At 42.9% G+C, this 21,503-nt stretch overlaps 1 protein-coding gene across 8 annotated transcripts in view; it reads right to left on the bottom strand.

Moving 5' to 3' along the window:
* mark2b (MAP/microtubule affinity-regulating kinase 2b) overlaps nucleotides 1-21,503 on the bottom strand; it is a 76,684-nt gene that overhangs the window by 10,894 nt on the left and 44,287 nt on the right. For 7 of the 8 annotated variants that reach the window (XM_080451867.1, XM_080451863.1, XM_080451869.1 and 4 more), the window contains exons 15-18: nucleotides 21,234-21,385; nucleotides 19,925-20,019; nucleotides 13,797-13,940; nucleotides 2,170-2,445 (exon numbers count right to left, since the gene is read on the bottom strand). In XM_080451867.1, the coding sequence (XP_080307993.1) occupies nucleotides 2,170-2,445; nucleotides 13,797-13,940; nucleotides 19,925-20,019; nucleotides 21,234-21,385 (667 nt within the window). The remainder of the gene's footprint in view (nucleotides 1-2,169; nucleotides 2,446-13,796; nucleotides 13,941-19,924; nucleotides 20,020-21,233; nucleotides 21,386-21,503) is intronic. The other variant, XM_080451870.1, reaches the window with a different exon arrangement.

Below are 21,503 nucleotides of genomic sequence, written 5' to 3' on the forward strand. Positions count from 1 at the left end.
GTTTTCGCTGAAAGGGTCTATCTGTTCCCTCTCGCCTCTAGGAACATTAGCTCTAAATGTGAATGTGCCATTTTCAGTTAAAACTAATGTGATTTCCAGTGAGCGTGGAAGCTGACTCAGTCATCATTAATGGTGAATATGGCTGACTTGGGAGTGAAAGACTCCCTAGAGAGGAGAGATAGTGTTTTTCCCCTTCTCAACTGCTGAGTCATGTGTCCTAAATAGCTAAATCTGGAATGCCAAATTTATATATAATAAAAGTGTAACAAATGACCCTTTACGGGGGGTGTCCTCCTATTCTCTAGGCAGAGTAGAATGTTTAGATCAGGTATCAAAAGTCTGTCACATACAGCAGTGGTTCTCAAAATGGGACCCCGGGGACCCCCAGGGGTCCTTGTTGGGGGGGGGGGGGGGTTCCAGCCAGGGGGTCCCCAGCAAAAATAGTTAATCTAGCATCACAATCATTTTAACCACTTAATCAATTTATATGTTTGCAGATCTACAAGCTCACAGCGCGTCACTTTGTGCCACTCTGTGAGCTTGTACATCTGATATTTTTGAAAATATTAGAAAAATATCTAAAATAGATTTTCTTTTTACATAAATCTTCTTTTTTGGGGGTACCTGGCACAAAATAAATTCAGATGGGGGTCCACGGCCAAATACGTATCAATTTGGGGGTCCTTGACATGAAAAAGTTTGAGAACCAGTGACATACAGAACACGTGACCTGTCGGCATTCTATCTCACCGAGCTCGCTGTCAGTCTGAAATTAAATCAGACAGATTTTCTGACACATTGCTAAGAGTCCACTTTGTTCCTTTGCTAGCAGCACATATTTGATATTTGACACATAGTATCCATGTCTAGATAGATTTCCATTAACAATTACCCTGTCTAAAGCCATAACCTACAGAACCTCTTGCGCTGCCAACCTCAACTGGAGACTGAGCTGGACCTTTCTGTAGATTGTTTTTTTATTTTTTAAAGAAGGCAGGCCTCTGCATTGTGACAAACTGATAACTTTGATAGTGTTTTACTAAAGTAATACTGGTGGTAAAAAATATCAGCTGCAGTGCCATGAGATTCACACAGCTACTGTTATCTTTTACCAATATTAAAACAGGATGAAATCGTGACTTAACAGGATTTAACTACTGGAACTACTATTGGCTGTTGCCATGCCTATATTAACCACTGAATTTAAGCCCTATATACTTCTGTCTGTCCCACGATAAATAGTGATAACAGCTGATCTATACACTCCTAACACGATGCGACGTGTTGTGAGCTTGTAGATCTGCTATTTGCCATTTTTGGAAAATTCTGCTAATAATGACATGCCCAAAATTGCAACACAGGGCTGAAAGTGGTTAATCAGTAGGGTGTGTAGTATACAATTAATTGCATTTTCACACATTTGAAAAGGGCACTTATACCACACTAACTATGGTAGCATCACATCGTTTGAATTACATTTCAAGCATCGTGCAACTCTGTGGTGTGAGTGCCAGGTCATCCTACAACAGTGTCATGGCAGAAGGGGGTGTGACATTCTGAGGTACGATCCAGAGCCGTTGAAAGAGAAAGTTCTGAAACTCTTTGATCCCCCCCGCAACTCGATCACATGGTTCTTAAACACTGATGAACGGGGCTCAATGCTGGAACTACACAGTAGTGTTTGGAAAGATTAGTCGCCCCCATGTCAAGCGTTACTTCCAAAGCTAATTCCAAATCAACTGTAAGTCGGGTTTGGCAATAAAGTATTAAACATTGAATATCATGGGGTGACCCGATAGCAGAGTGGTTTAGTTAAGGCCTCTAATGCCGCAAAGGGGCCGGCTGGACATTTGCTGCATGTCACACCCCTACTCTCTCTCCGTGTTTTCTGTCTTTCTTTACTGTAAACGCTCTCTCTCAATGACTCTGGCATGCTCCATTACATAAGGATACGTTTGACTCATATGATCTAAAATGCATATAAATGAAGGGAATGAAAAACAATCAAGTCAATAAGTCAGATATGAATAATCATTTGGGGCAGGTGCCCCACCAGTATAAATGGGCATCCCTCTACTCCATCTGTCCTACACCCACAGATTTAGCTGTTCTTCCGTCCGCCATCTGTTCATCCACCTTCCCTTCCCTTCCCTCCCCTCCCCCGCTCACCTGCGCACAAACTTGGAGGTGAACTTGCTGAAGATGCCGGTGGCGCCGTGCGCGCGCCGCGCCTGGCTGTTGCCGTGCGACAGCGACGGGGAGGCGGGGCCGCCGGGGTAGGCGGAGCCCTGCTGGTCGCGGGCGCCCCGCTGCTGGCCGGCGTGGAACGTGCTGCGGATGCCGACCCCCCGCGAGAAGTTGGTGCGGTCCGTCGTCGCCGCCGCGCTGGTGCTGATGTTGTGGGCCGACGGCGAGGCACCGGGCGCCCGCTGCTGAGTAGGAGCACTGTAGGGAGGAGGTGAAAGGAGGACGGGACGCCATGGGAACAGACAGGATGGATAGGGGGTGAAGACAGCCAACAGGTGCGAGTGACAATGACAGACAGACGGGGGAGAAAGAATACGAGGAGAAAAAGTTAAGAAAAGAAGGGAATAAGGGGAAAGAGAAGAGAAGAAAGACGAGATGGTTAGAGTCAGTTACACTGATAAAAGAACACAGTTTGTTGGTACTTACCTCAACCCTAAACGGTGTGCAGGTCAAACACTGTGTGTGTGTGTGTGTGTGTGTGTGTGTGTGTGTGTGTGTGTGTGTGTGTGTGTGTGTGTGTGTGTGTGTGTGTGTGTGTGTGTGTCTCGAGTGTCTGTTGGAGACTGATGTTTCTTGTAATCCTAAATGATCCAAGCTGGTGTTGTGGAGGCCAGATGAGGTCAGTGACTTAAACAGGGCCATGTACAGACCTTTGGGAGGGGAGGCCAAGTGTTGTCCAACACATGAACACACACAAACTGAATACAAACTGACTTTGGAAGAACAAAATACCGAATGGAACCTAGCAAGTTCATACTTCTGGGTATGACGAACATGGGTTAGACTTGCTCAGCATGTTCTTAAAACCAGACTTATCAGAAGGGGAAAATATGGGACCCTGTCCCTGCCAATAAAATATAGCATAACGTGACCTAGCCTTTCTATTGAATGATTATGAGAGCAGAGCAACTGTGGTTCACTTCAGCAAAAGAGAATTAAACAAGAGAAATTATGTAGGCATAAAAAGGACACTTTCTCCTATAAAGGCAATCAGGTAGGTGCTCAAGCACTGATTGGATCCTATGTGTGCACATGCCCGGACACAAACGCAGTTAATCCTCTAATCCTTGGCAAAAGATCAAAGCAACACACACACACACACACACACACTCTTCATTGAGAAATCGCAGCTTATGTGTGTGTGTGTAAACCTCCTGTGCCAGTATTAGAACTGTGCAGTGGCTAATGGCCACAAGCAAAAAACAGCACCACAAACACCAGAATGCACAAATGGAACAAATGAACAAACAGGAAGTCCTCACAAAATGCGCGAAAGAAAACAATCATCAGTCCAAACTGCAACAGGATGATGTATTTTTAAGCGGACGTTACTGCAGTATTTCAACAGGTGTCCAAAAGGCACAGCACCGCACACGCAAAGCACACCCACCACAAACAAACAACACACAAAACCACAGGCCTTCTATGAGTGCAGACACGAGGACAGAAAGGCTGGATCAGGCAGACTGGTGGGGGTAGGGGTATTTATTAACCCTAAGACGGTCTAAAAGTGACTGCCTATTAAGGAGGAATGGCATATTGATACAATAGCACCGTAACTTGATGTATCTTGTGCCACATGTCTGACTTGAACTTTCAAGTGCATTCCTGATGTTGGAATGATTATTTGGGGGGAGGGGGTGCAAAAGCAGGGGTTAAATTGGGCTGAAACAATCCGGAATGGCGTACCAGCAATGTCGGAAATAAATAAATGATTAAGACGTGACTCAACCCATTACGTCCAGTGATTCAACCCCCCACCTTCTGCAAAGTTAAACTAGCATTTAACCACATGAACCCTAATCTCTCAAGACAGCACCACTGCCATAAACATGTAGTAGTGTTGTTCTAGGAATAAATATAGAAGCACCCAGGAGGAAGTGGGCCAAGAAAGGGGAGGAGCCAAACAGAGTTCCTGTTTCTACACAAAGTAGGTGGTGCCCCCAGAGGCAAATATAAAGGAAAATAAATTCCCTCTTTTTTTTACCGAACGGGTTCCCAGATTGCATGAACCCTATCCCTATTCTGGGCATGTCAAAATAGGCAAACGTTCTGCAAAAGTAGGTGAACATTCGGTACAAATAGCAAATCTACAAGCTCAAATAATGTAGATTTTCAGCAAAGAGATTTGGTGAAGAGGGAAAGGAGTAGTGAGCCAAGGACAGATCCCTGGGGGACCCCGGTCAACCAAGTATATAGGGTTTAAAGTGGTTAAGACCCAGTCATGTGGTGGAGAATGCTCAGCAAAGGGCATTAAAAGCTTTTTCCTGTCTCTGCTCGGGGGTTGCTGCAGACACAGCATGCCGTTTTTAATTACCAATGTAAACATGCGCCAGCGGCACATCTTTCAACATTACATCGTGTCTCGCAGTTTTTAATTCAGAGCGCTGCCGGGGCTTTGTGTTAGTTTATTCTGATGGAAAGGGAGCCAGTTGGGTCTCCGTTTTTGGACAATGTTCAAAGTTAAATTCTGTCCAGCTTTTGCACGTCTCCCACTTGATGACATCCGTGTTTAATTACCTGCGTGCACAGCCAAGAGGAAAAGGAGCAAAGAGGAAGCTTGATTATTCTCAAGGGTATTTTCATTACGAAGCTGTCAAACATCAAAATGTTTAATGCACCCCCACCCCCCAAAAAAAAACGTTATTAATGTGAATTGCGTCATAATGGGTTTCATTTTGAATTGTAGGACTGAAAGTGTCATTTGTTTTTGCGGTGTGACAGCAGCCGTGCTTTCTCCTATGACTCTTCTTCTTTCCTAGTGAAAAAGTCTCGCTCTGACAGCGACACACCGATCTCTTTGCCCACATGGAGGATCTCACTCACAGTGCTGCTCTCAGCTCGTCACTCGACTTGTCTTGTTACGATGTCAGCTTGAAACCGCCGCAAACGGTTTGATTGGAAAAAAAAAAAAGAGATAGTATTCTGGATCACATTAATCAATCAATTACTATTGCGCTTCCTCTTTCAATCTATTCTTAGCACGATTTGGCAGGGTTTTTCCTGCAGAGAGATATTTTTGACAACCCCAAAGAGGTTTTAGTCAGGGCCAAATGAAAATCACCAGTGCCAAAATGATAACATTTGAGAACAAAATCAACAATCAACATTAAAATCCTCTCTGAATGGGTTTAATAGCTTGTTTGAAGTTCAGGCCATTTAACGCCCTCTTTCCGTGGTTTGGATGAATAATAAGTTAATAGGCAGGTTATCATTATCTTAAAGGGATATTTCACTTATATTTCACTCACATGTTTGGGGTCATTTTAACGTCTACTCAGACAGTTTTTAAGTTGCTTGATTTAGTATTTAGATATTTGATATTCATTTTATCCTATATAAACCCATTGTAATTTCAAACTCCATTTTAACCATGATGGATTCATTGAAAACACCCGTCCTTGGTTCTGGTGACTGATATTGTCCTTCTAATAAGTGAGGTGCCGTGTCTTTTCAATTGCCCTTTTCATATATTTTTTATAATCTTTTTGGAAAATGTAATAAAATAAATGAAAAAAATAATCAGAACAACACGGCCCCCTCACACATCAAGACAATATCAGCAACCAGAACCAAGGACGGGTGTTTTCAATTAATCTATCATGGTTAAAATGGAGACTGAAGTTACAAGGGTTTGTATAGGAAGGGGGCATGTCTGATAAAATGAATAGCAAATATCTAAATTCTGAATCAAGCAACTTGAAAACTGTCAGGGGTGAAACACAAAAGCCTGAGTAAACGTTAAAATGACCCCAAACGTGAGATATCCCTTTAAACATTTGGGCTTTTTTATGTCACATCATAGATTTCCCTTTCTGACATCAGGACTTGAATGAAGTCAACCCTCTCACTATGGACACAACCAACAAAAGCCTCTCACTATGGAAATGTTTTCCACTGCCATGTCACTTCCTAATTGTCTTTGTAACACTTTACTTGAAGGTAGGGTCTATAAAGCATTATAATACATATATAAGGCTTAGTAACCCTCGTTATAAATGTTTATAATTATGCATAACAACTTATAACAAGGTTTATTAATTATTATAAGCGGAACAGCACATAACTACCAGACATAGTCAGTTATAAAGTGTCTTTATACATTAAGTGTCTTTATGACACACTTAATAACCGACTACTGTATGTCTGGTAGTTGCTGTTCCGCTGGGCATTATGACCAGCACTTATAATACTCATAAACCTTATAGCATTATAAGTTACGCTGTTATGCTATTATGTTACGCATAATTATAAACATTTATGACGAGTTATATGAAGCCTTATAAGTGCCTTATAATGCATTATAAATGCGATTATAATGCGTTATAGGCCCGACCTTTAAGTAAAGTGTTACAGTCTCTTTACCATCTACAGTTTCGCATAGCAAAAGCCTTTTGTTTATGGCCTTTTGTTTATTTTAAGTCAAGCTATAAAACAACTTAAGTGAAACTTAACTGGGATTTATATGTAGAATACAAAGCCTCCATTCCCCCTTAATAAGCAGCTTGTTTTGAAGGTAATATTTATAGATTTCATGGCAACCACAAACTTCATTGCTCAGATAAACATTGTATAGTTCTCAAAGGGAGAAAATAAATCTGTGCTACTGCTAACACATGGTAAAGTTGGGTTTGTTTTCCTTAAGAGTGCCCGTCATTTTTAAAGTAGTAATGGTTGCGCTATACCCCATTAAGTATAACAAGCACTCCCAATTCAGAGTGCCAGTGGTCTCTGTCACTGTATTCTTGTTGCTCAAGTAAGACAAGTCAATCACTAGGATGATCTGTATGGCATTCCACTCCCCTCTCCTTCAAAATCCCTACCCTTTCCTGTTCTTAAGTAAAAACAACCTGTACGCAGTTTTGTTAATTGGGGTTTCATTGACTTAACCATGTAAACCCTATATACTTAAGCTGACCAGGGTTCCCCAGGGATGTGTACTTGGCTACCTCCTTTTTCCCCTGTACACCAAATTCCTTCACCAAAAATTGACGATCTACAAGCTCGAAACGCTGTCGTGCTGTGAGCTTGTAGAATGTTCACCTCTCATGACATGCCCAGAATAGGGACAATAAATTTCATGTGGTTAAGCTGCATAATAGACATTTTTGTTTATAAAACATAACAGACATAACAGGGAAATACATAGATTTGTCAAATAAGGAAACAGACTCTTTGCCTTCACTGATGCGCAGCCGCAACACGGACATGCTTAGTCCTCAGAGGCCCTTTCTGAGCCAGGAAAAACCCTATTTGGCTTGACTTTTGTTCAGGACAGCCAGAAAACAGCACGCGTGCTGTGTGGAAATACGTCGCATTTGAGGCGAGTTAACAAGGAAAGACAGCAAGGACACCAGCAAGCCCATATGCAAGCGATAGAGCATTGCCAACCAAGGCTGCTAACATTTGCTGCACTACTTTGCAATACCAAGAGTATGGTGATAATAAAACTTTATTAAAACACAGGGCAGCCCCCCTATTTGGAGGTTTCTGTGCTGGTGACTGAATTACCTCTTTGGGAATTAATAATGAATATCATCATCATACCTCATAACAATTTTTTTTTGGTCATGATATTCATGAAAATTACATAATAGTAACTAATAGCTTTTAAATATTTTTGCCTTTTTCCCTGCAATACCGGAAATGGTATTGAAAATGAAAGTTTTTAAGGTATTATATCAACGTTTTTTTATTTTTTCCTAATTGTTATGATTTATTTCTGATAGGCCAGTGTAGACTAGAGTGACAAGAAATGAAGAGGAGAGAGGGGAGAGACATGCAAGACAAGATGAAGGTTGGATTCGAACCCTCGATCAGAGAGTCGTACGACGCTTGGCTTGCCCATCTACAGTACAATCTTTTATTTATTTATAGATCGACAACGCAGATGTGATCAATGGGATATTGGTCGGGTACATTAGGGGAGATGGCTGATTCATTCATTGTTACTCGGTTTGTGCCTTCCCCCCTGGCATTTTGGGTCTTTGTTAATTAATGTTTTAATATTCCCTAGTATTCAGGTTTCTCCTAAATGAACTTCTCAATATTATATATCAATATAAAGTTTTAAAAAATTCACCTGGTCTCTGGATAAGGTATATAGTTTCTTGTGTTTGTCATTTTTATGCTGACCATCTGACTGAGTATGAAAGCATTGTGGGCCTGCCACTGTATGGAACCAAAGTTGAACCTTTTATGTAGCTACTCCATGATCGCCTACCTACAGTATATGGATGTTTATTTTTTATTTAAAAACATTGTATTCTTGCCTTTTTTGTTGTTGTCGTTGTTGCATTATGTTTGTTATATTCTAGGGCAGGGGTTTTCAACGTTTTTTAGCCCAAGGACCCCTTGGCTGAGAGAGATGAAGCAGGGACCAGCCACTACAAATTGAATAAAATTGTGTAGCAGATAAACTTTTTTTCATAGATTGCATAGATAGGTTCATAGATTTGTTTGACATACATTATCTTTACTATTAATATGTTGGATTCGTGTTCATGTGTATTTTCAGACAGTTAACCTTTATTTATAGAAGCTAAATCATAATTCAAAACAAAATAACTACACCATCCCTACTGTCTATTGACTCACCCCTGACCTCTACGGCCCGGGGCCAAGGTCAAGACTTCCAACACCTTCCAAATTCCAATTTAACCCCTGGGAACAACGGATAGACCATGTCTGCCTTGTTAAATACTTTGTCATGTGTTGGTGATAACGCATTTGCACTATTGTTAAACCTCACATGAAGAATAACAGTAGCATACACACGCCTTATTTACACCCGGGAGTAGTATGTATTTCAGTGGAATACCCATGTTCTTCAAGTAACAGGGTAAGGAGGGATGGGGCTATGTGTTGGAATAAAACAGGGCACATGTGCTGGGAAGAGGTTTGCAGGCCTAATCCAGGGTACAGGCTATGTGTTGGAGTGGTACCTTCTCTCCAGTGTTCCAAACCAGGTTCTGAACAGCTCAAGCTCACTGCTGAACGGCGCATGCAACAGAACAGGACTTCAACATGTAGGCCACAAACACAGGCAAAATAGGCTCCTTGACATTTTGTTATGGTCCAAGCTCATTTTAGTCCACCATTTATTTTGCTTCTTCTCCTTCAATGTTGTACACATGTCACAGTGTGGGGAGTGGTCCAAGTATTGGCAGTTCAGTTCACACCAAATGACATGTCAGCATTGCTAGTCACATGCTTGCTTGTTAGCGTACAGCTGCTGCTGCTGCGGTGCACATGCTAATAAGTTGTTTGCAGGCTTCCTGAAGGACATCAAGGACACACATCCACCATAGTGTGACAAGTGTCTGGTGGAGACATACAGCGGGCTAAAATTCAAAATGTCAAGGTAGCTCCTGTAAAACTAACTTTAAATTAAGCAAGCGGCGGTGCATGCAAGAACAAAAGACAACACAGCAAATTGCCAAAAGCAGACACATACACAAAGCAAATACATCACATAGATTGAAACATTTCTCCTTCATTCATTAAGCCAAGCTTGACTGTGGTGTGGTAACGGGACAGATGGCAGTCGAGGTTTTCCCAGACTCTGACTGTGGTCTGGGTGGGACTGTTTTGGCAACGGTGGGGACTTTTATCCAGATGCTTAAAGACCAAGGCCCCATACCAACCCCAAGGAAGGAAACAGGACACTGCTGAAGCCATTTAAGAACCAACGTTTCTAGGGAAATACAAGGCTGAAAATGGTCTTTGAAGCCGTATACAGGTTCAAGACACTAAAAAGAGCAGGGATGCTTTGTATTTTGCGGGCAGAAGAGGAAAAAATAAACCATACCACAAGGCATTAACCTTGACAGACTGACAGACAGACATGGCAAACATCAATACTCAATAAAACCTGGACGTACGGTGCATGCAAAACATTCTAATGCATTTACACAGTGTTGGAAATAGACATTTGCATGTATTTCACACTTTTCTTGGGTCACTCAAAAATATTATGTGATTTTGCATGCCATGTAGGCTGGAACATTTTTTAGACTACACTTCTGTGTTTGCATTACTGTGTTTATTTGACATAACATTAACTTTATAAAGGATAATTTCACTCAAAAACAACCTGAATTCCAACTGGTATAATTCATTCTACAATGTTTCTGGCAAATGTTTTTGTATAAATGTTTTTATTATTATATTAGCCACCCTATTCACTGCACTAAATGAAGAAACAAATTAATTGGAAAACTATACCTACTATACATTGCATTGTCAACTAAATCAATTTGAACAGGACCACCAGAAGAGTAGACATATGCACAACATTAGGTGGTCGGGTGGTACAGGGGTAAAGTAACTGGCTGTGTTGGGGTGAGGGAAGCTGGGCGAGGAGGGTGATATTTGACTCTGCGCTAGCGACTCCTACGGGCTGGGGGTGGCACCTATGAGCACCGGGTGTTTAACAGGAGGAGTAGGACGGAGGTGCTATGTCCTCCTGGTGGGGGCTCCTCACTGGCAGGTGAGCCAGTAGGGTACAACAGCAGTGCAACACAGGAATGTGTGGGGAGGATTAATTGCCATAATGACTAAACTGTGAAAAGAGCAAAAAATAATTGGCTAATCTAAATTTAAAAAAAGAAAGAAAAAAAGCTATGTGCATAATATGGTTGTTGTAAAATGTTTGATACTAGTTTAATCTTCCCCAAAACACATTTTGGGTGCCAAATTCTTCTTCACCATTCACATAGTCATAGTGTGGGGACAAAGTATTTGCTCTTCAGTTCACGTTCATGTCGGCATTGTTAGCAGTGTCACTAGTCACAGGCTTGCTTGTTGGAGTACAGCTGCGGTGCCAACAAGCTCACAGGGTACAACCACAGTGGCAACAGAGAAATGTATGGGGAGGATTAATTGGCATGGTGATTAAATTGTGAGCAAAAATAATCGGCGAAAAAAAAGCTATGCATGATATTGTTGTTGTAAGATGATTGATACTGGTGTTTGAAAATGAACACAGAACCTACTTTAAAGTTTAATCTCCCCCAAAAGAGATTCTGACTCTGATCCTGTCTAACCAACAGTCATCTCCTCCAATTTGTTTAACCGATTTGATTCCGGTGCCTCCTTTCCGGTGCAGAAAGGAGGCAGAGTACATAGTCTGATATGCGCTAAAAACGGTCTGAACCCAGACATGGTGCAGTGGTTACGAATGCCCTCGTGTCTAGACCCCCGCTTGCCAGGGGCTTGAATCCCGCCATTAAAGCTCTCCTCTCCTTCAGTATATTCCACAACTGTCTCTCCCTCAGACCTACAATTTACAATTTAGCAGACATTCTTATACAAAAGCCACTGACAAAGTGCTAGATCAGAGTACCACGTTCCGTCTCAACCCAGGAAATGAGTGAAACCTATGCTCCATCAAAACAACAGACTAAAATAATGTGTCGGTCTTGTTTTCCAGCTCTTAGCAGCTGGAACAATTAACCATCTCCAAGGCCCTGGCTGGTCAAGGACAGGTATGTTCAAAGTGGAGATATGTAGAGACAATATAGATTATCCGCAGCAGTCTACCTAGAGAAACAATAGTTTCGGGCAGAGTGCCCCCCCCAATGACCAGGAGTCATTGGGGGGGGATACCAGGGGGTCCCCAGCAAAATTTGTTAATCAAGTGCACAATCATTTTAACCCCTTTATTCATATTCTATACTTTGGGTATCCAAAAATAGCAGATCTACAAGTTCATAGCGTGGCACAGAGTGCCACACTACGAGCTTGTAGAGCGCTTATTTTTGAAAAATCTTTAAAATGTGTGCACCTCTTTAAATCTTTTTTTGAAAAGGCGAACATTCTTAACACAAATCTTTGCTTCTGAGGGTCCCTGGAACAACATATTTTCAGGTGGGGGTCCGCGGCCACATACATATCAATTTGGGGGTCCTTGGCACAAAGAAGTTTGAGAACCACTGCTCTAGCTAGACTGCTGCTGCTGTGCAAATCTCCAATAAAAAAAAACATAAGAAACTACTCAAGAGAGTGCGGAAAATCCTTTCTCTGTATATCGTCAAGAATCTGCAGTCAGTTAAATTGTAAGAGACTACACCTCAAGACTCCCTTTGAGTTGAGTGTGCCTTTTCCTGACGGACTTGATCTGGTAGGAAAGTTGCCGACAATATAGACTATATCAGTGATGATCATTTCAAGGACCCCCAGTTTTATATGCATTAGGCCACGGACCCCCATTTGATACACTTTTTTTTATATCTCTGGGTCCCCAATCTACACTGTAAAATCCTCAGCGTTCATTTAACTCTGAGAGTGTACAAACACAACACTCTCAGAGCGAATATGGGCCCCTGGTGGTATCCAGACCCCACATTGAGAAATCAGTGGACTATTTAATGTTTAGCAGTTTCTCTCGCGGCCATTTAGGCTCCACGGTCTTTCTTCATGACTGTTGCTAAGCAACTACTGATTCCATGCCAGCTGTCCACCATGCCATCGCCATGGTGATGTGATGGCGGACACTGTTGCATATTTTCCGCCAACATTTCTTAACACACCTGTATTGCCAGTTACGTGAGAAACCATCTCCTTATTACCATGGCAACGCTCCAATACCCTCATAGAATATATGAGGCTTAGAAGATAGAGGTGAACATGACTTTGCAAACACTGACTGTCATTTGAAAATTGGTTTATCGGTCTTTCTGTCACCTACCTGTGTGTGTGTGTGTGTGTGTGTGTGTGTGTGTGTGTGTGTGTGTGTGTGTGTGTGTGTGTGTGTGTGTGTGTGTGTGTGTGTGTGTGTGTGTGTGTTACTGTTTGAAAGTAATACCATAAATAAAGGTTAAAGGAACACGCAAATGTATTTCGAGTTAGTGAGCTCTTTAAGCAAGAATACACTGAGCAGCTCCACTGCGTTTCCCTTTAACCACTTAAGCCCTGTATACTTAGTCGTAAGACGAATAGCAAAAATTGCAGATCTATAAGCTCACAAGGTGTCGCATTGTGAGCTTGTAGATCTGCTCTTTTCGCTATTTTGGAGAAAATACAGGACTTGCCAAAAATAGGGACGCCAAGCTGAAAGTGGTTAAATCAATCTGTAATTGGAGGAAAGTTCCCATGGCCAATCAGTCCTATCCTTCCTTCACATCGCTTTTTTCTCTCTGGACTGTCTTTTCTGTGTGTTTCTCTCTCACGCTCCATCTCTTTGTGGACATCCAGCTCTTGAGAGATGGAGCCAAGCGCTGTGTGCAGAGTGAGTGGGCATGTGTTGAAAGGAACTGTACTGTATGAAAGCGACTGTGTGAACATTGGACTGTATGTGTGCACTGTAGCATGTGTGAGTGCGTGAGCATGCCTATCTGTCTAATGAAACATCTACCTGTGTCCGCGTGTGTGTGTGTGTGTGTGTGTGTGTGTGTGTGTGTGTGTGTGTGTGTGTGTGTGTGTGTGTGTGTGTGTGTGTGATGTATACCCATTACCCGTGCGCAGGTATGATGGCTCATGTCTGCGTGTGTCTCTTGTCGTTGGTGTGCGTGCATGTGTTGGTGCGGGGGGAGGTGGAGGAGACTTGCCTGGGCCGAGGTGCGTGCAGGTCAGAGGAGGGGCATGGATGGTTGGAGGTGGACAGAGACTTGTGGTGACGGGGACGCGAGGATGAGGAGGTGAGGACGGCAGCAGCCGAGGCGGTGGAGGCACGGGAGCCCGGAGTGTTTAGGCTGGGAGGGTGGAGGGGAGGAGGAGGAGCGCCCCCGCCCAGAACACGCACATACATACACACACACACGTTTGCATGCACAAACACACGTGAGACACACATAATACAGACACAAACATGCATGTACAAACATGGACATGTGAGACACACATAAATACAAAATATCACAGATATACACACACACAGACAAATATATGCACGCACATACACGTAAGACAGAGAAGTACACAACAGATACATAAACACACACAGACAAACATGCATGCACAAATACGTGACACACATAAATACAGAATATACACGTACACGTGAAGACATACACATACACAAGTAAGATCATGCAAGAGACAAGACAGATTCAAATGAAGACACAAGATCATATAAAGACAACACACACACACACACACACACACACACACACAGAGGGCGGGGGTGATGTGCCGGTGGGCAGGGAGGATGAGGTGGAGCACGGTTAGAAGCAGCACAACTCATCACACACATAATAGGGGATGGGAGGAGAGAGAGAGGGAGGGAGGGAGGGAGATTGAGAGAAAAGGAGAAGACGTGAAGAGGACAGGAGAAGAAGGAGGAAGAGGAGCCGAGTGATGAATTAGGACAAATAAAAAGCTCTGCAGACAGACAGCCAGACAGTCAAAAGCTCTACTAGTGGGACAGCGAGCAAGAAAGTTAGCGTTTTGGCAGCAAGCGTGGACTCTGCCTGGTTCAAAATGGAGGCCAATAAAGACCCATAATCAAACTGCCAACAGTCTGTTATTTCGCCTTCTGGTCACCTTCTAATGTGTACATTACACTGTGGATGAGCCAACAGCGAAAAACAAATACTATCTTTAGCTCATGGTCCAAATAGACATGCTTAGAACTAGATGGCAGTTGGAAAGGGAAATGTCTAAATAAAATTGCATAATGAAAACAGATAGCCGGCCAGAAATAGGCCAAGTCAAGTTCCGGCTATCGTGCACAGAGCTTCCATCCTCTCAAAATACCATGTGGTGAAGTGTAAAAATGAAGTGTTAAGATTGAGGCCTAGCCCTGACACATTACAGCTGGGCTAATTCGTCTCCCTACTTAACCCTCAGAAGAGTAAAACAAACAGTATTTGCCATAACTTTACAATGACAAGCCATGTTTGATGCCGAATGACCGTTGATTGTAATGTAACTTGTGCCAGACTATGATGTCAGTCATACATGTTGAATTTGTGTTGCGTACTTGCAGGCCTGTACCCACATGAAATATGCAACATCTAAAAAAGAAAGCCCCTTACAGTAGAATAGTCTACATTTATGTATAATATGGGTTGAAGATGTGAATAGTCATTGACATGCCAAGACGCTGGTATAGTCCGGAGGCATTTGAAGATGTCAGGGGGGCATACAGTATATGAACTTGGCAGCTAGTACATTTCTAACCCTGTTCCGTGGGCCTCACTTCTGTCAGGGAAAGCCTGCGACATGCAGGATGTTTTCTGTATGAAAACAGGATCTGAGGAGCATCCTGGATGCGTACTGGGCTCAGATCACACTGCAATTGCAGATATGACGTTGGTTTCAAGAATCAAGACTGTTGTGTTGGCATACATACATACATACATATATATATACATACATATACATATTTAGTTCTGGCGGACACTGCAAGTTCTACAGTTGTGGTTATTCAGAGAGTTGTACAGGCTCTGAACATTACAGACAGCACTAACATGACTTTGACCACACGCGTGCATGCATGCACCCACGTATACACACACAAGCATGTGGCTGCATACTAAACACTGAGAGAGACAGGGGAGAGTGGTACCAGAAGGAAAGGCAGAGAAAGAGAGAGAGAGAGAGCGAGTGGAGCATTGGCAGAGGTCAAACAAACAGACTGCTGATTACACAGAAAGGCCACACATAGCTCATGGAGAGTACACACACACACACACACACACGTTCTGGCAGGGATTAGCATGACTGGTGATGGAAAAATAACAGCATTCATTGACCAGTAAGGACTGGACAACACTGTGTGTGTGTGTGTGTGTGTGTGTGTACTGGTATGGGGTCAAATGTTTGAGCGTGTTGTAATGTATGTGTAATAAGGCTTGTCTGTGTGTACGTCCACCATCTGTGTGTGTGTGTGTGTGTGTGTGTGTGTGTGTGTGTGTGTGTGTGTGTGTGTGTGTGTGTGTGTAAGCCTATTAGGAGGCAAGTCTGGGGGTCCATATAGCGTCAGTAAGAGTTAATATCATAATATTCCATCACAAGTCTTCCTAATCCCCTTAGAGAGATGAGGGGGTGAACGTTTTTCTATGGCGTCAAAAGCAAAGAGAGAGGGAGACAAAGCTAGAGGGGAACGAAAAGCGAAGTACACACACACACACACACACACACAGTGTTAAGCTTTCATGAGCAAGTACGAGAAGCAACATCAAAACAGAAATTTAAAAAGAGAAAGTAAAGATCAAAGAGAGGGAAAGAGGTTGGAGGGGGAGGAGGGGGGGGTCAAGTACACAAGCCCAAAACTTCAAAGTTTTTAATGATGGCCACCAATAAAAAAAAACTAATAATAAAAAAAAAGAACAAAGCAGATGACAACCGCTAAGTTAGCAAAGCCTACAGTAGCTTACTAGCTTGGCTTAAAACACATGTTCTCAACGTCGGTTTCAGGTTCTGTAACTCTAAGCGTGTACAAAATAATGGAACCAAATGGACCTGTTCCATTTGTACACTCTCAGAGTTACAGACCTGTGGGTGTCCATTTGGACCACATGTTGAGAAACAGTAGCTTTAAAGACACACAGTAACTGCACAATGTCTCAAATGACCACTGCATCCTCTGTGACAAATGCCAGACAAGAGATGGAATCAATCTCGTCTTGTTCCGTTTTTTGTTTTTCCACGTTAAAAATGTACCTGGGAAATGTATCCCTGGGTCACCTCCACAGAAAACGTTTAGAAAACTCCCCTCTTCGTTGTTTCAAGGAATAATTCGTTTAATAACAGTAGGAGCTGAGCGATGAGCAGTGTTATCAGGACATTCATGGACCAAAATAATAGCGGAAGTTGATGTTTCTCCCTTTTGTAGCGTATTCTCGACAATTCTTTTAACCACTTAAGCCTTATATACTTCGTCATACGACAAATCAACAAAATAGCTGATCTACAGGCTCACAAGCTTGCAAGTTGTGTGCTTGCAGACATGCAATTTTCGCAATGTTTGGAAATATACATAGTTTGTACATTTAAAACCTCATTTTTGGAAGGGGATGCAAGAGCAGAAGTAGAGAAGGGATGTATTGTATTTATCTTTGCCGTACATTGTTAGAAGACATGATTGAAATAAGGACATTGTCCATATACTGCATTCATATTGAATGTTTAATGTCTCAGGTTGAAACAGCTATTGATTATATCAAAGTCAATATTATCGCCCAGCTCACACTGCAAACTGAGGGAATGGGTCCCAGAAAGAGGTCTACACAGGGAACGACGTGGTCATTTGAGATCTGACACATGAACTAGTAATTAAGCAGTAATGACAATGAAGCATACACTACATGACTATCAAGAGACACTCAGCATTATTGGTTAATGCTTATGAACAGGATGCATGAAGCTGATGGCAGATTGAAGTATCAGATGTGTGTGTGTGTGTGTGTGTGTGTGTGTGTGTGTGTGTGTGTGTGTGTGTGTGTGTGTGTGTGTGTGTGTCAGAGATTAGAGGAAACTGAAAAGAGGTGGAGGGAAATGGACAAAGACAGAGACCCCTTCATGCCAGTTCAAATGACAGGACGACAGAGAGAGAGGGGGGGGGGGTCAAAGTGACGCTAAAAGCCGCCTCCGGTGTAACACTAGATGATAAGCTAACGGGTTTCCTTAACTAACAGTGTTTCCTTAGTTTGTAGGCTGGACATTCATAGATAATTTGTGATTTTTCATAAGAAAGGTGAATCGCTTCATCTTGGTGAGCTGACATGCGTACTGTAGTTACGTAGCACTATAAATGTCCAAAAAAGTAAGTGATGTTTTAATTAGGGCTGCACAGTTGTGGCTAAAATGATGATCACCATTATTTTTGCTTAATATTGCAATCACAATTATGATTGATAATGATGATTTTTCCAGATGGGTTGAAATAGAAAAATCACGATTTTCAATGACTTTCACTAAATTGTGCAGTTATAATGATGTCCTGTGGCCAGATTACACAACCAGAGCATTTCATTGCATCATTATGCTTATTGAGCAACTTAGGTTTCAAGTGGTTAACACAACAGAAAATACTTTGGTATTTTCTGTTGTGTTAAAAAATACGGCCATTTACTTTTGGTCTTTTCATTAGAAAATTAACAACGATGTTTAGGCTTTACTGGAGTTGGGGTTGTAGCCTGTTGGTGTATGGATGGAGCGAGTCCTTCTGTTGAGTCAGGCTAACTTTTGCCAGAGCCGTGACAGGCGGCTCAGAGAGAGGAGAGAATGTTTTTTTGGAGGACAGGGGACGGACAGAGGAGAAGTAGAGAGTATGAGTGAGCAGGATTCAATGTGTCAGCCTGTGTCAATTAAGATTGTTTGCTTCCCTTGCTTCCTTCCTGTCTGCCTGCCTGCCTGCAGCGCGAGTGTGTATGTGTCCGTGTGTGTCCGTGTGTGTGTGTGTGTGTGTGTGTGTGTGTGTGTGTGTGTGCATCAATTAAAAAATCCTGCTCTGGGTCAGACTTGCATAATGTCCATCAACCCATCCAAAGGGTGATCTGTAATCTACTTGGAGGTCTGGCTCTAGCATCCCACAGGAGTGGCTGTGGGTCCCCAGGCCAGGAGGGGTGGCCCCGCCCTGGGGGGACAGCTGTGGGCTCGCTCAGGGCCAGCTGGCAGAGGGCTGGCTGGGGGAGCACTTTGGCCAAGCACTGCCATCCAGGCAGCCAGTCAGTCACTGAGCTCAGCTGAGGCAGCGCTTCATTCACAAACTGCACCGTTAAATCCTGAGTGTTCATTTAACTCGTAAGAATATAATAACTCTCAGAAATGGAGCAAGCGGTCCGTTTTGACGTTTTTTTTATTAACCATTGCGCCGCAATGCAATGCGTTTTGAGCTTGGAGATAGTCTATTTCTGAAAATATTTGAAATTGTTTCGCCTAGAATGACATGGCCAAAACAGGGATGCCAGGTTGGCAGTGGTTAAAGGTAGGGTAAGTGATTTTCTTTGGTTAAAATAAGTGTTAAATAGCTCTATATTCTGATAGTACTCATTGCTATAGAGTGTTTGTTCAGTAAAAGGAGTCTCCTTGTCTCTCCAGCTCTTTATAAAACAGAAAATGCATTTTCGTTTCAGTTTCAGTTTCATTTCCAATTTTATCCAATCAGGATAGAGAACTCAATCAGGATATAGATTAAACAAGTGAAATTGGAAGTGATGACACTAAGAAATGAGCAGGCAAAATTGGAACTGGAACACTATAAAAATGAAGCTTAAAAATGGGTACTTTCTCCTGATTGGCTGAAATTTTGACACCTACTGGAAATTGTATTTTCTGTTTATTAAAGAGCTGGAGAGACGGGGAGACTCCTGTTACTGAACAAACACTCTATAGCAATGATTACTATCAGAATATAGTGCTTTAACCTTTTAACAAAATACTTTTTGTTTTAACCCAAAAATATCACTTACCCTACCTTTAACACTGAGGACTTTACTCTTAGATGGAGAGAGTGTGTGTGTGAGTGTGTGTGTGTGTGTGTGTGTGTGTGTCTCAGTGAGAAAGTGAACCTCACTTACCATGGCTGTTGCCCACAGCGGACAACAGTGCCGTTTGCACACCTGTCTGAATGACCCGACATAGTTATCCGTACACCCACATACCTGTCCATGCCGATCTCAATACATTGGCACAGAATTGTGTGTGTGTGTGTGTGTGTGTGTGTGTGTGTGTGTGTGTGTGTGTGTGTGTGTGGGTGTGGGTGTGTGTGTGTGTGTGTGTGTGTACATACCTGTCCTTGCCGTTCTGGATTCCCTGGCCCAGTGTGGCTCTCTCAGCCAGGGGAGAGTTCCTACTGCGACTTGTACCAGTAGACAGGATGCTGTTCTGGAGGCAGAGAAAGACAATGGACGTGTGTGAGTGAGAGGAGTATGTTGCGCAGAAAGTGTGCAACCTGATGTACAAGCTCACAACACGTGGCTTTGCGAGCTTGTAGATGGAGTTATTTTTGCTATTCTGAATCTTGCCCCCCCGACTAATCCATATTATAATAAAAAAAACTAAAATTAACATTAAGAAGTAATGAAGAAATATTTAATTGGTAACTTCCAGAGAGTCCGCAAAGGTATAGAAAATATTGGAAGGGGTCCTTGGGGGGTGAAAAGGTTGAGCAGCCCTGCATTAGGGAGTGTAGAGATATGACAGGGAGAGACGGATGTATCCATTGATAGTGGAGTCAATGGGAGCGGCAATGATGAGATGAGGAATGCTTTAGTACGTCAATGTTTTCCTGCCATCTACTGCCACAATGTCTGCCACTGTATCTCCATTTCATATCCGCGTGCGTCTGTCAACAAAGTGGCTTCATTTTCTAAACAAAGCATCCTGCTGGCGTGTAGTCTACGGCCTTGTCCATTTGCATGGTTTTGCGTCATCGCACGGGTCCACGTGTGTCTATGTTTATCATCCTTGTGTATAGCGTGTGTGCGTTTGTGTGAGGACAATAAGCCTAATATGCGCTTGTTTGTTTTTCTTAGGCTATTCATATGATTCATGTCGATTCATTCTGACTGAATGAATCGACATCGACTTCATTGTATGTGTGTGAGTGCGAGGTATTGCATGCGTGTTGTGGTGGATACCAGTGTGTGTGTGTGTGTGTGTGTGTGTGTGTGTGTGTGTGTGTGTGTGTGTGTGTGTGTGTGTGTGTGTGAGAGAGAGAGGGGGGGGGAATTTGTAGATATCAATGTGTGTGAGAGAGGGGGGGATTTGTAGATCTGCGGCTGTAGGTGCATGTAAGTGTGTGAAATGATTAAGTATGTCAGCTAATTATTGATTCATCTCTGGGTAAGTGTGTGTGTGTGTGTGTGTGTGTGTGCGTGCGTGCGTGCATGTGTGCGAGCGGGAGTGTAAGCACGTTGACGTGCATCTCCTGTGCGCAATTATGCTTAAAATATCACTGATCAAGGAAGTCAAGTTTATTTTTTTAACTCACTGCATAAGAGCATCGGTATTTGTTATCCTTATCTGTCTGTGGGAGTGCGCCCTAGGGAAAGTGTGTGTGTGTGTGTGTGTGTGTGTGTGTGTGGGTGCTGTCTCACGGTGGAGGGCGTGGTGCTCTTCTTGCGATCGGAGGCCAGCGGGCTGGAAGGCACCTTGGTGGTGGAGCTGCTCGACGAGCCCTTCCTCCCAGAATCCTCTGCTGCTGTGGTCCGGTTGTCCACCTGACCACTCCTCTTAGAGTAGGAGGAGCCTAGAGAGAGAGAGAGAGACAGAGAGAGAAAGGGGGAGATGGAGACAAAGACAACGAAATCGTGTGTCAAATTAGTTGCCATTAAGTTCATCACCCATCTCTCTCCATTAGGGGTGCA

The sequence above is a fragment of the Gymnoscopelus braueri genome, assembly GCF_963280865.1.
Source record: "Gymnoscopelus braueri genome assembly, chromosome: 15".
In the NCBI taxonomy this organism is placed as follows: domain Eukaryota; kingdom Metazoa; phylum Chordata; class Actinopteri; order Myctophiformes; family Myctophidae; genus Gymnoscopelus; species Gymnoscopelus braueri.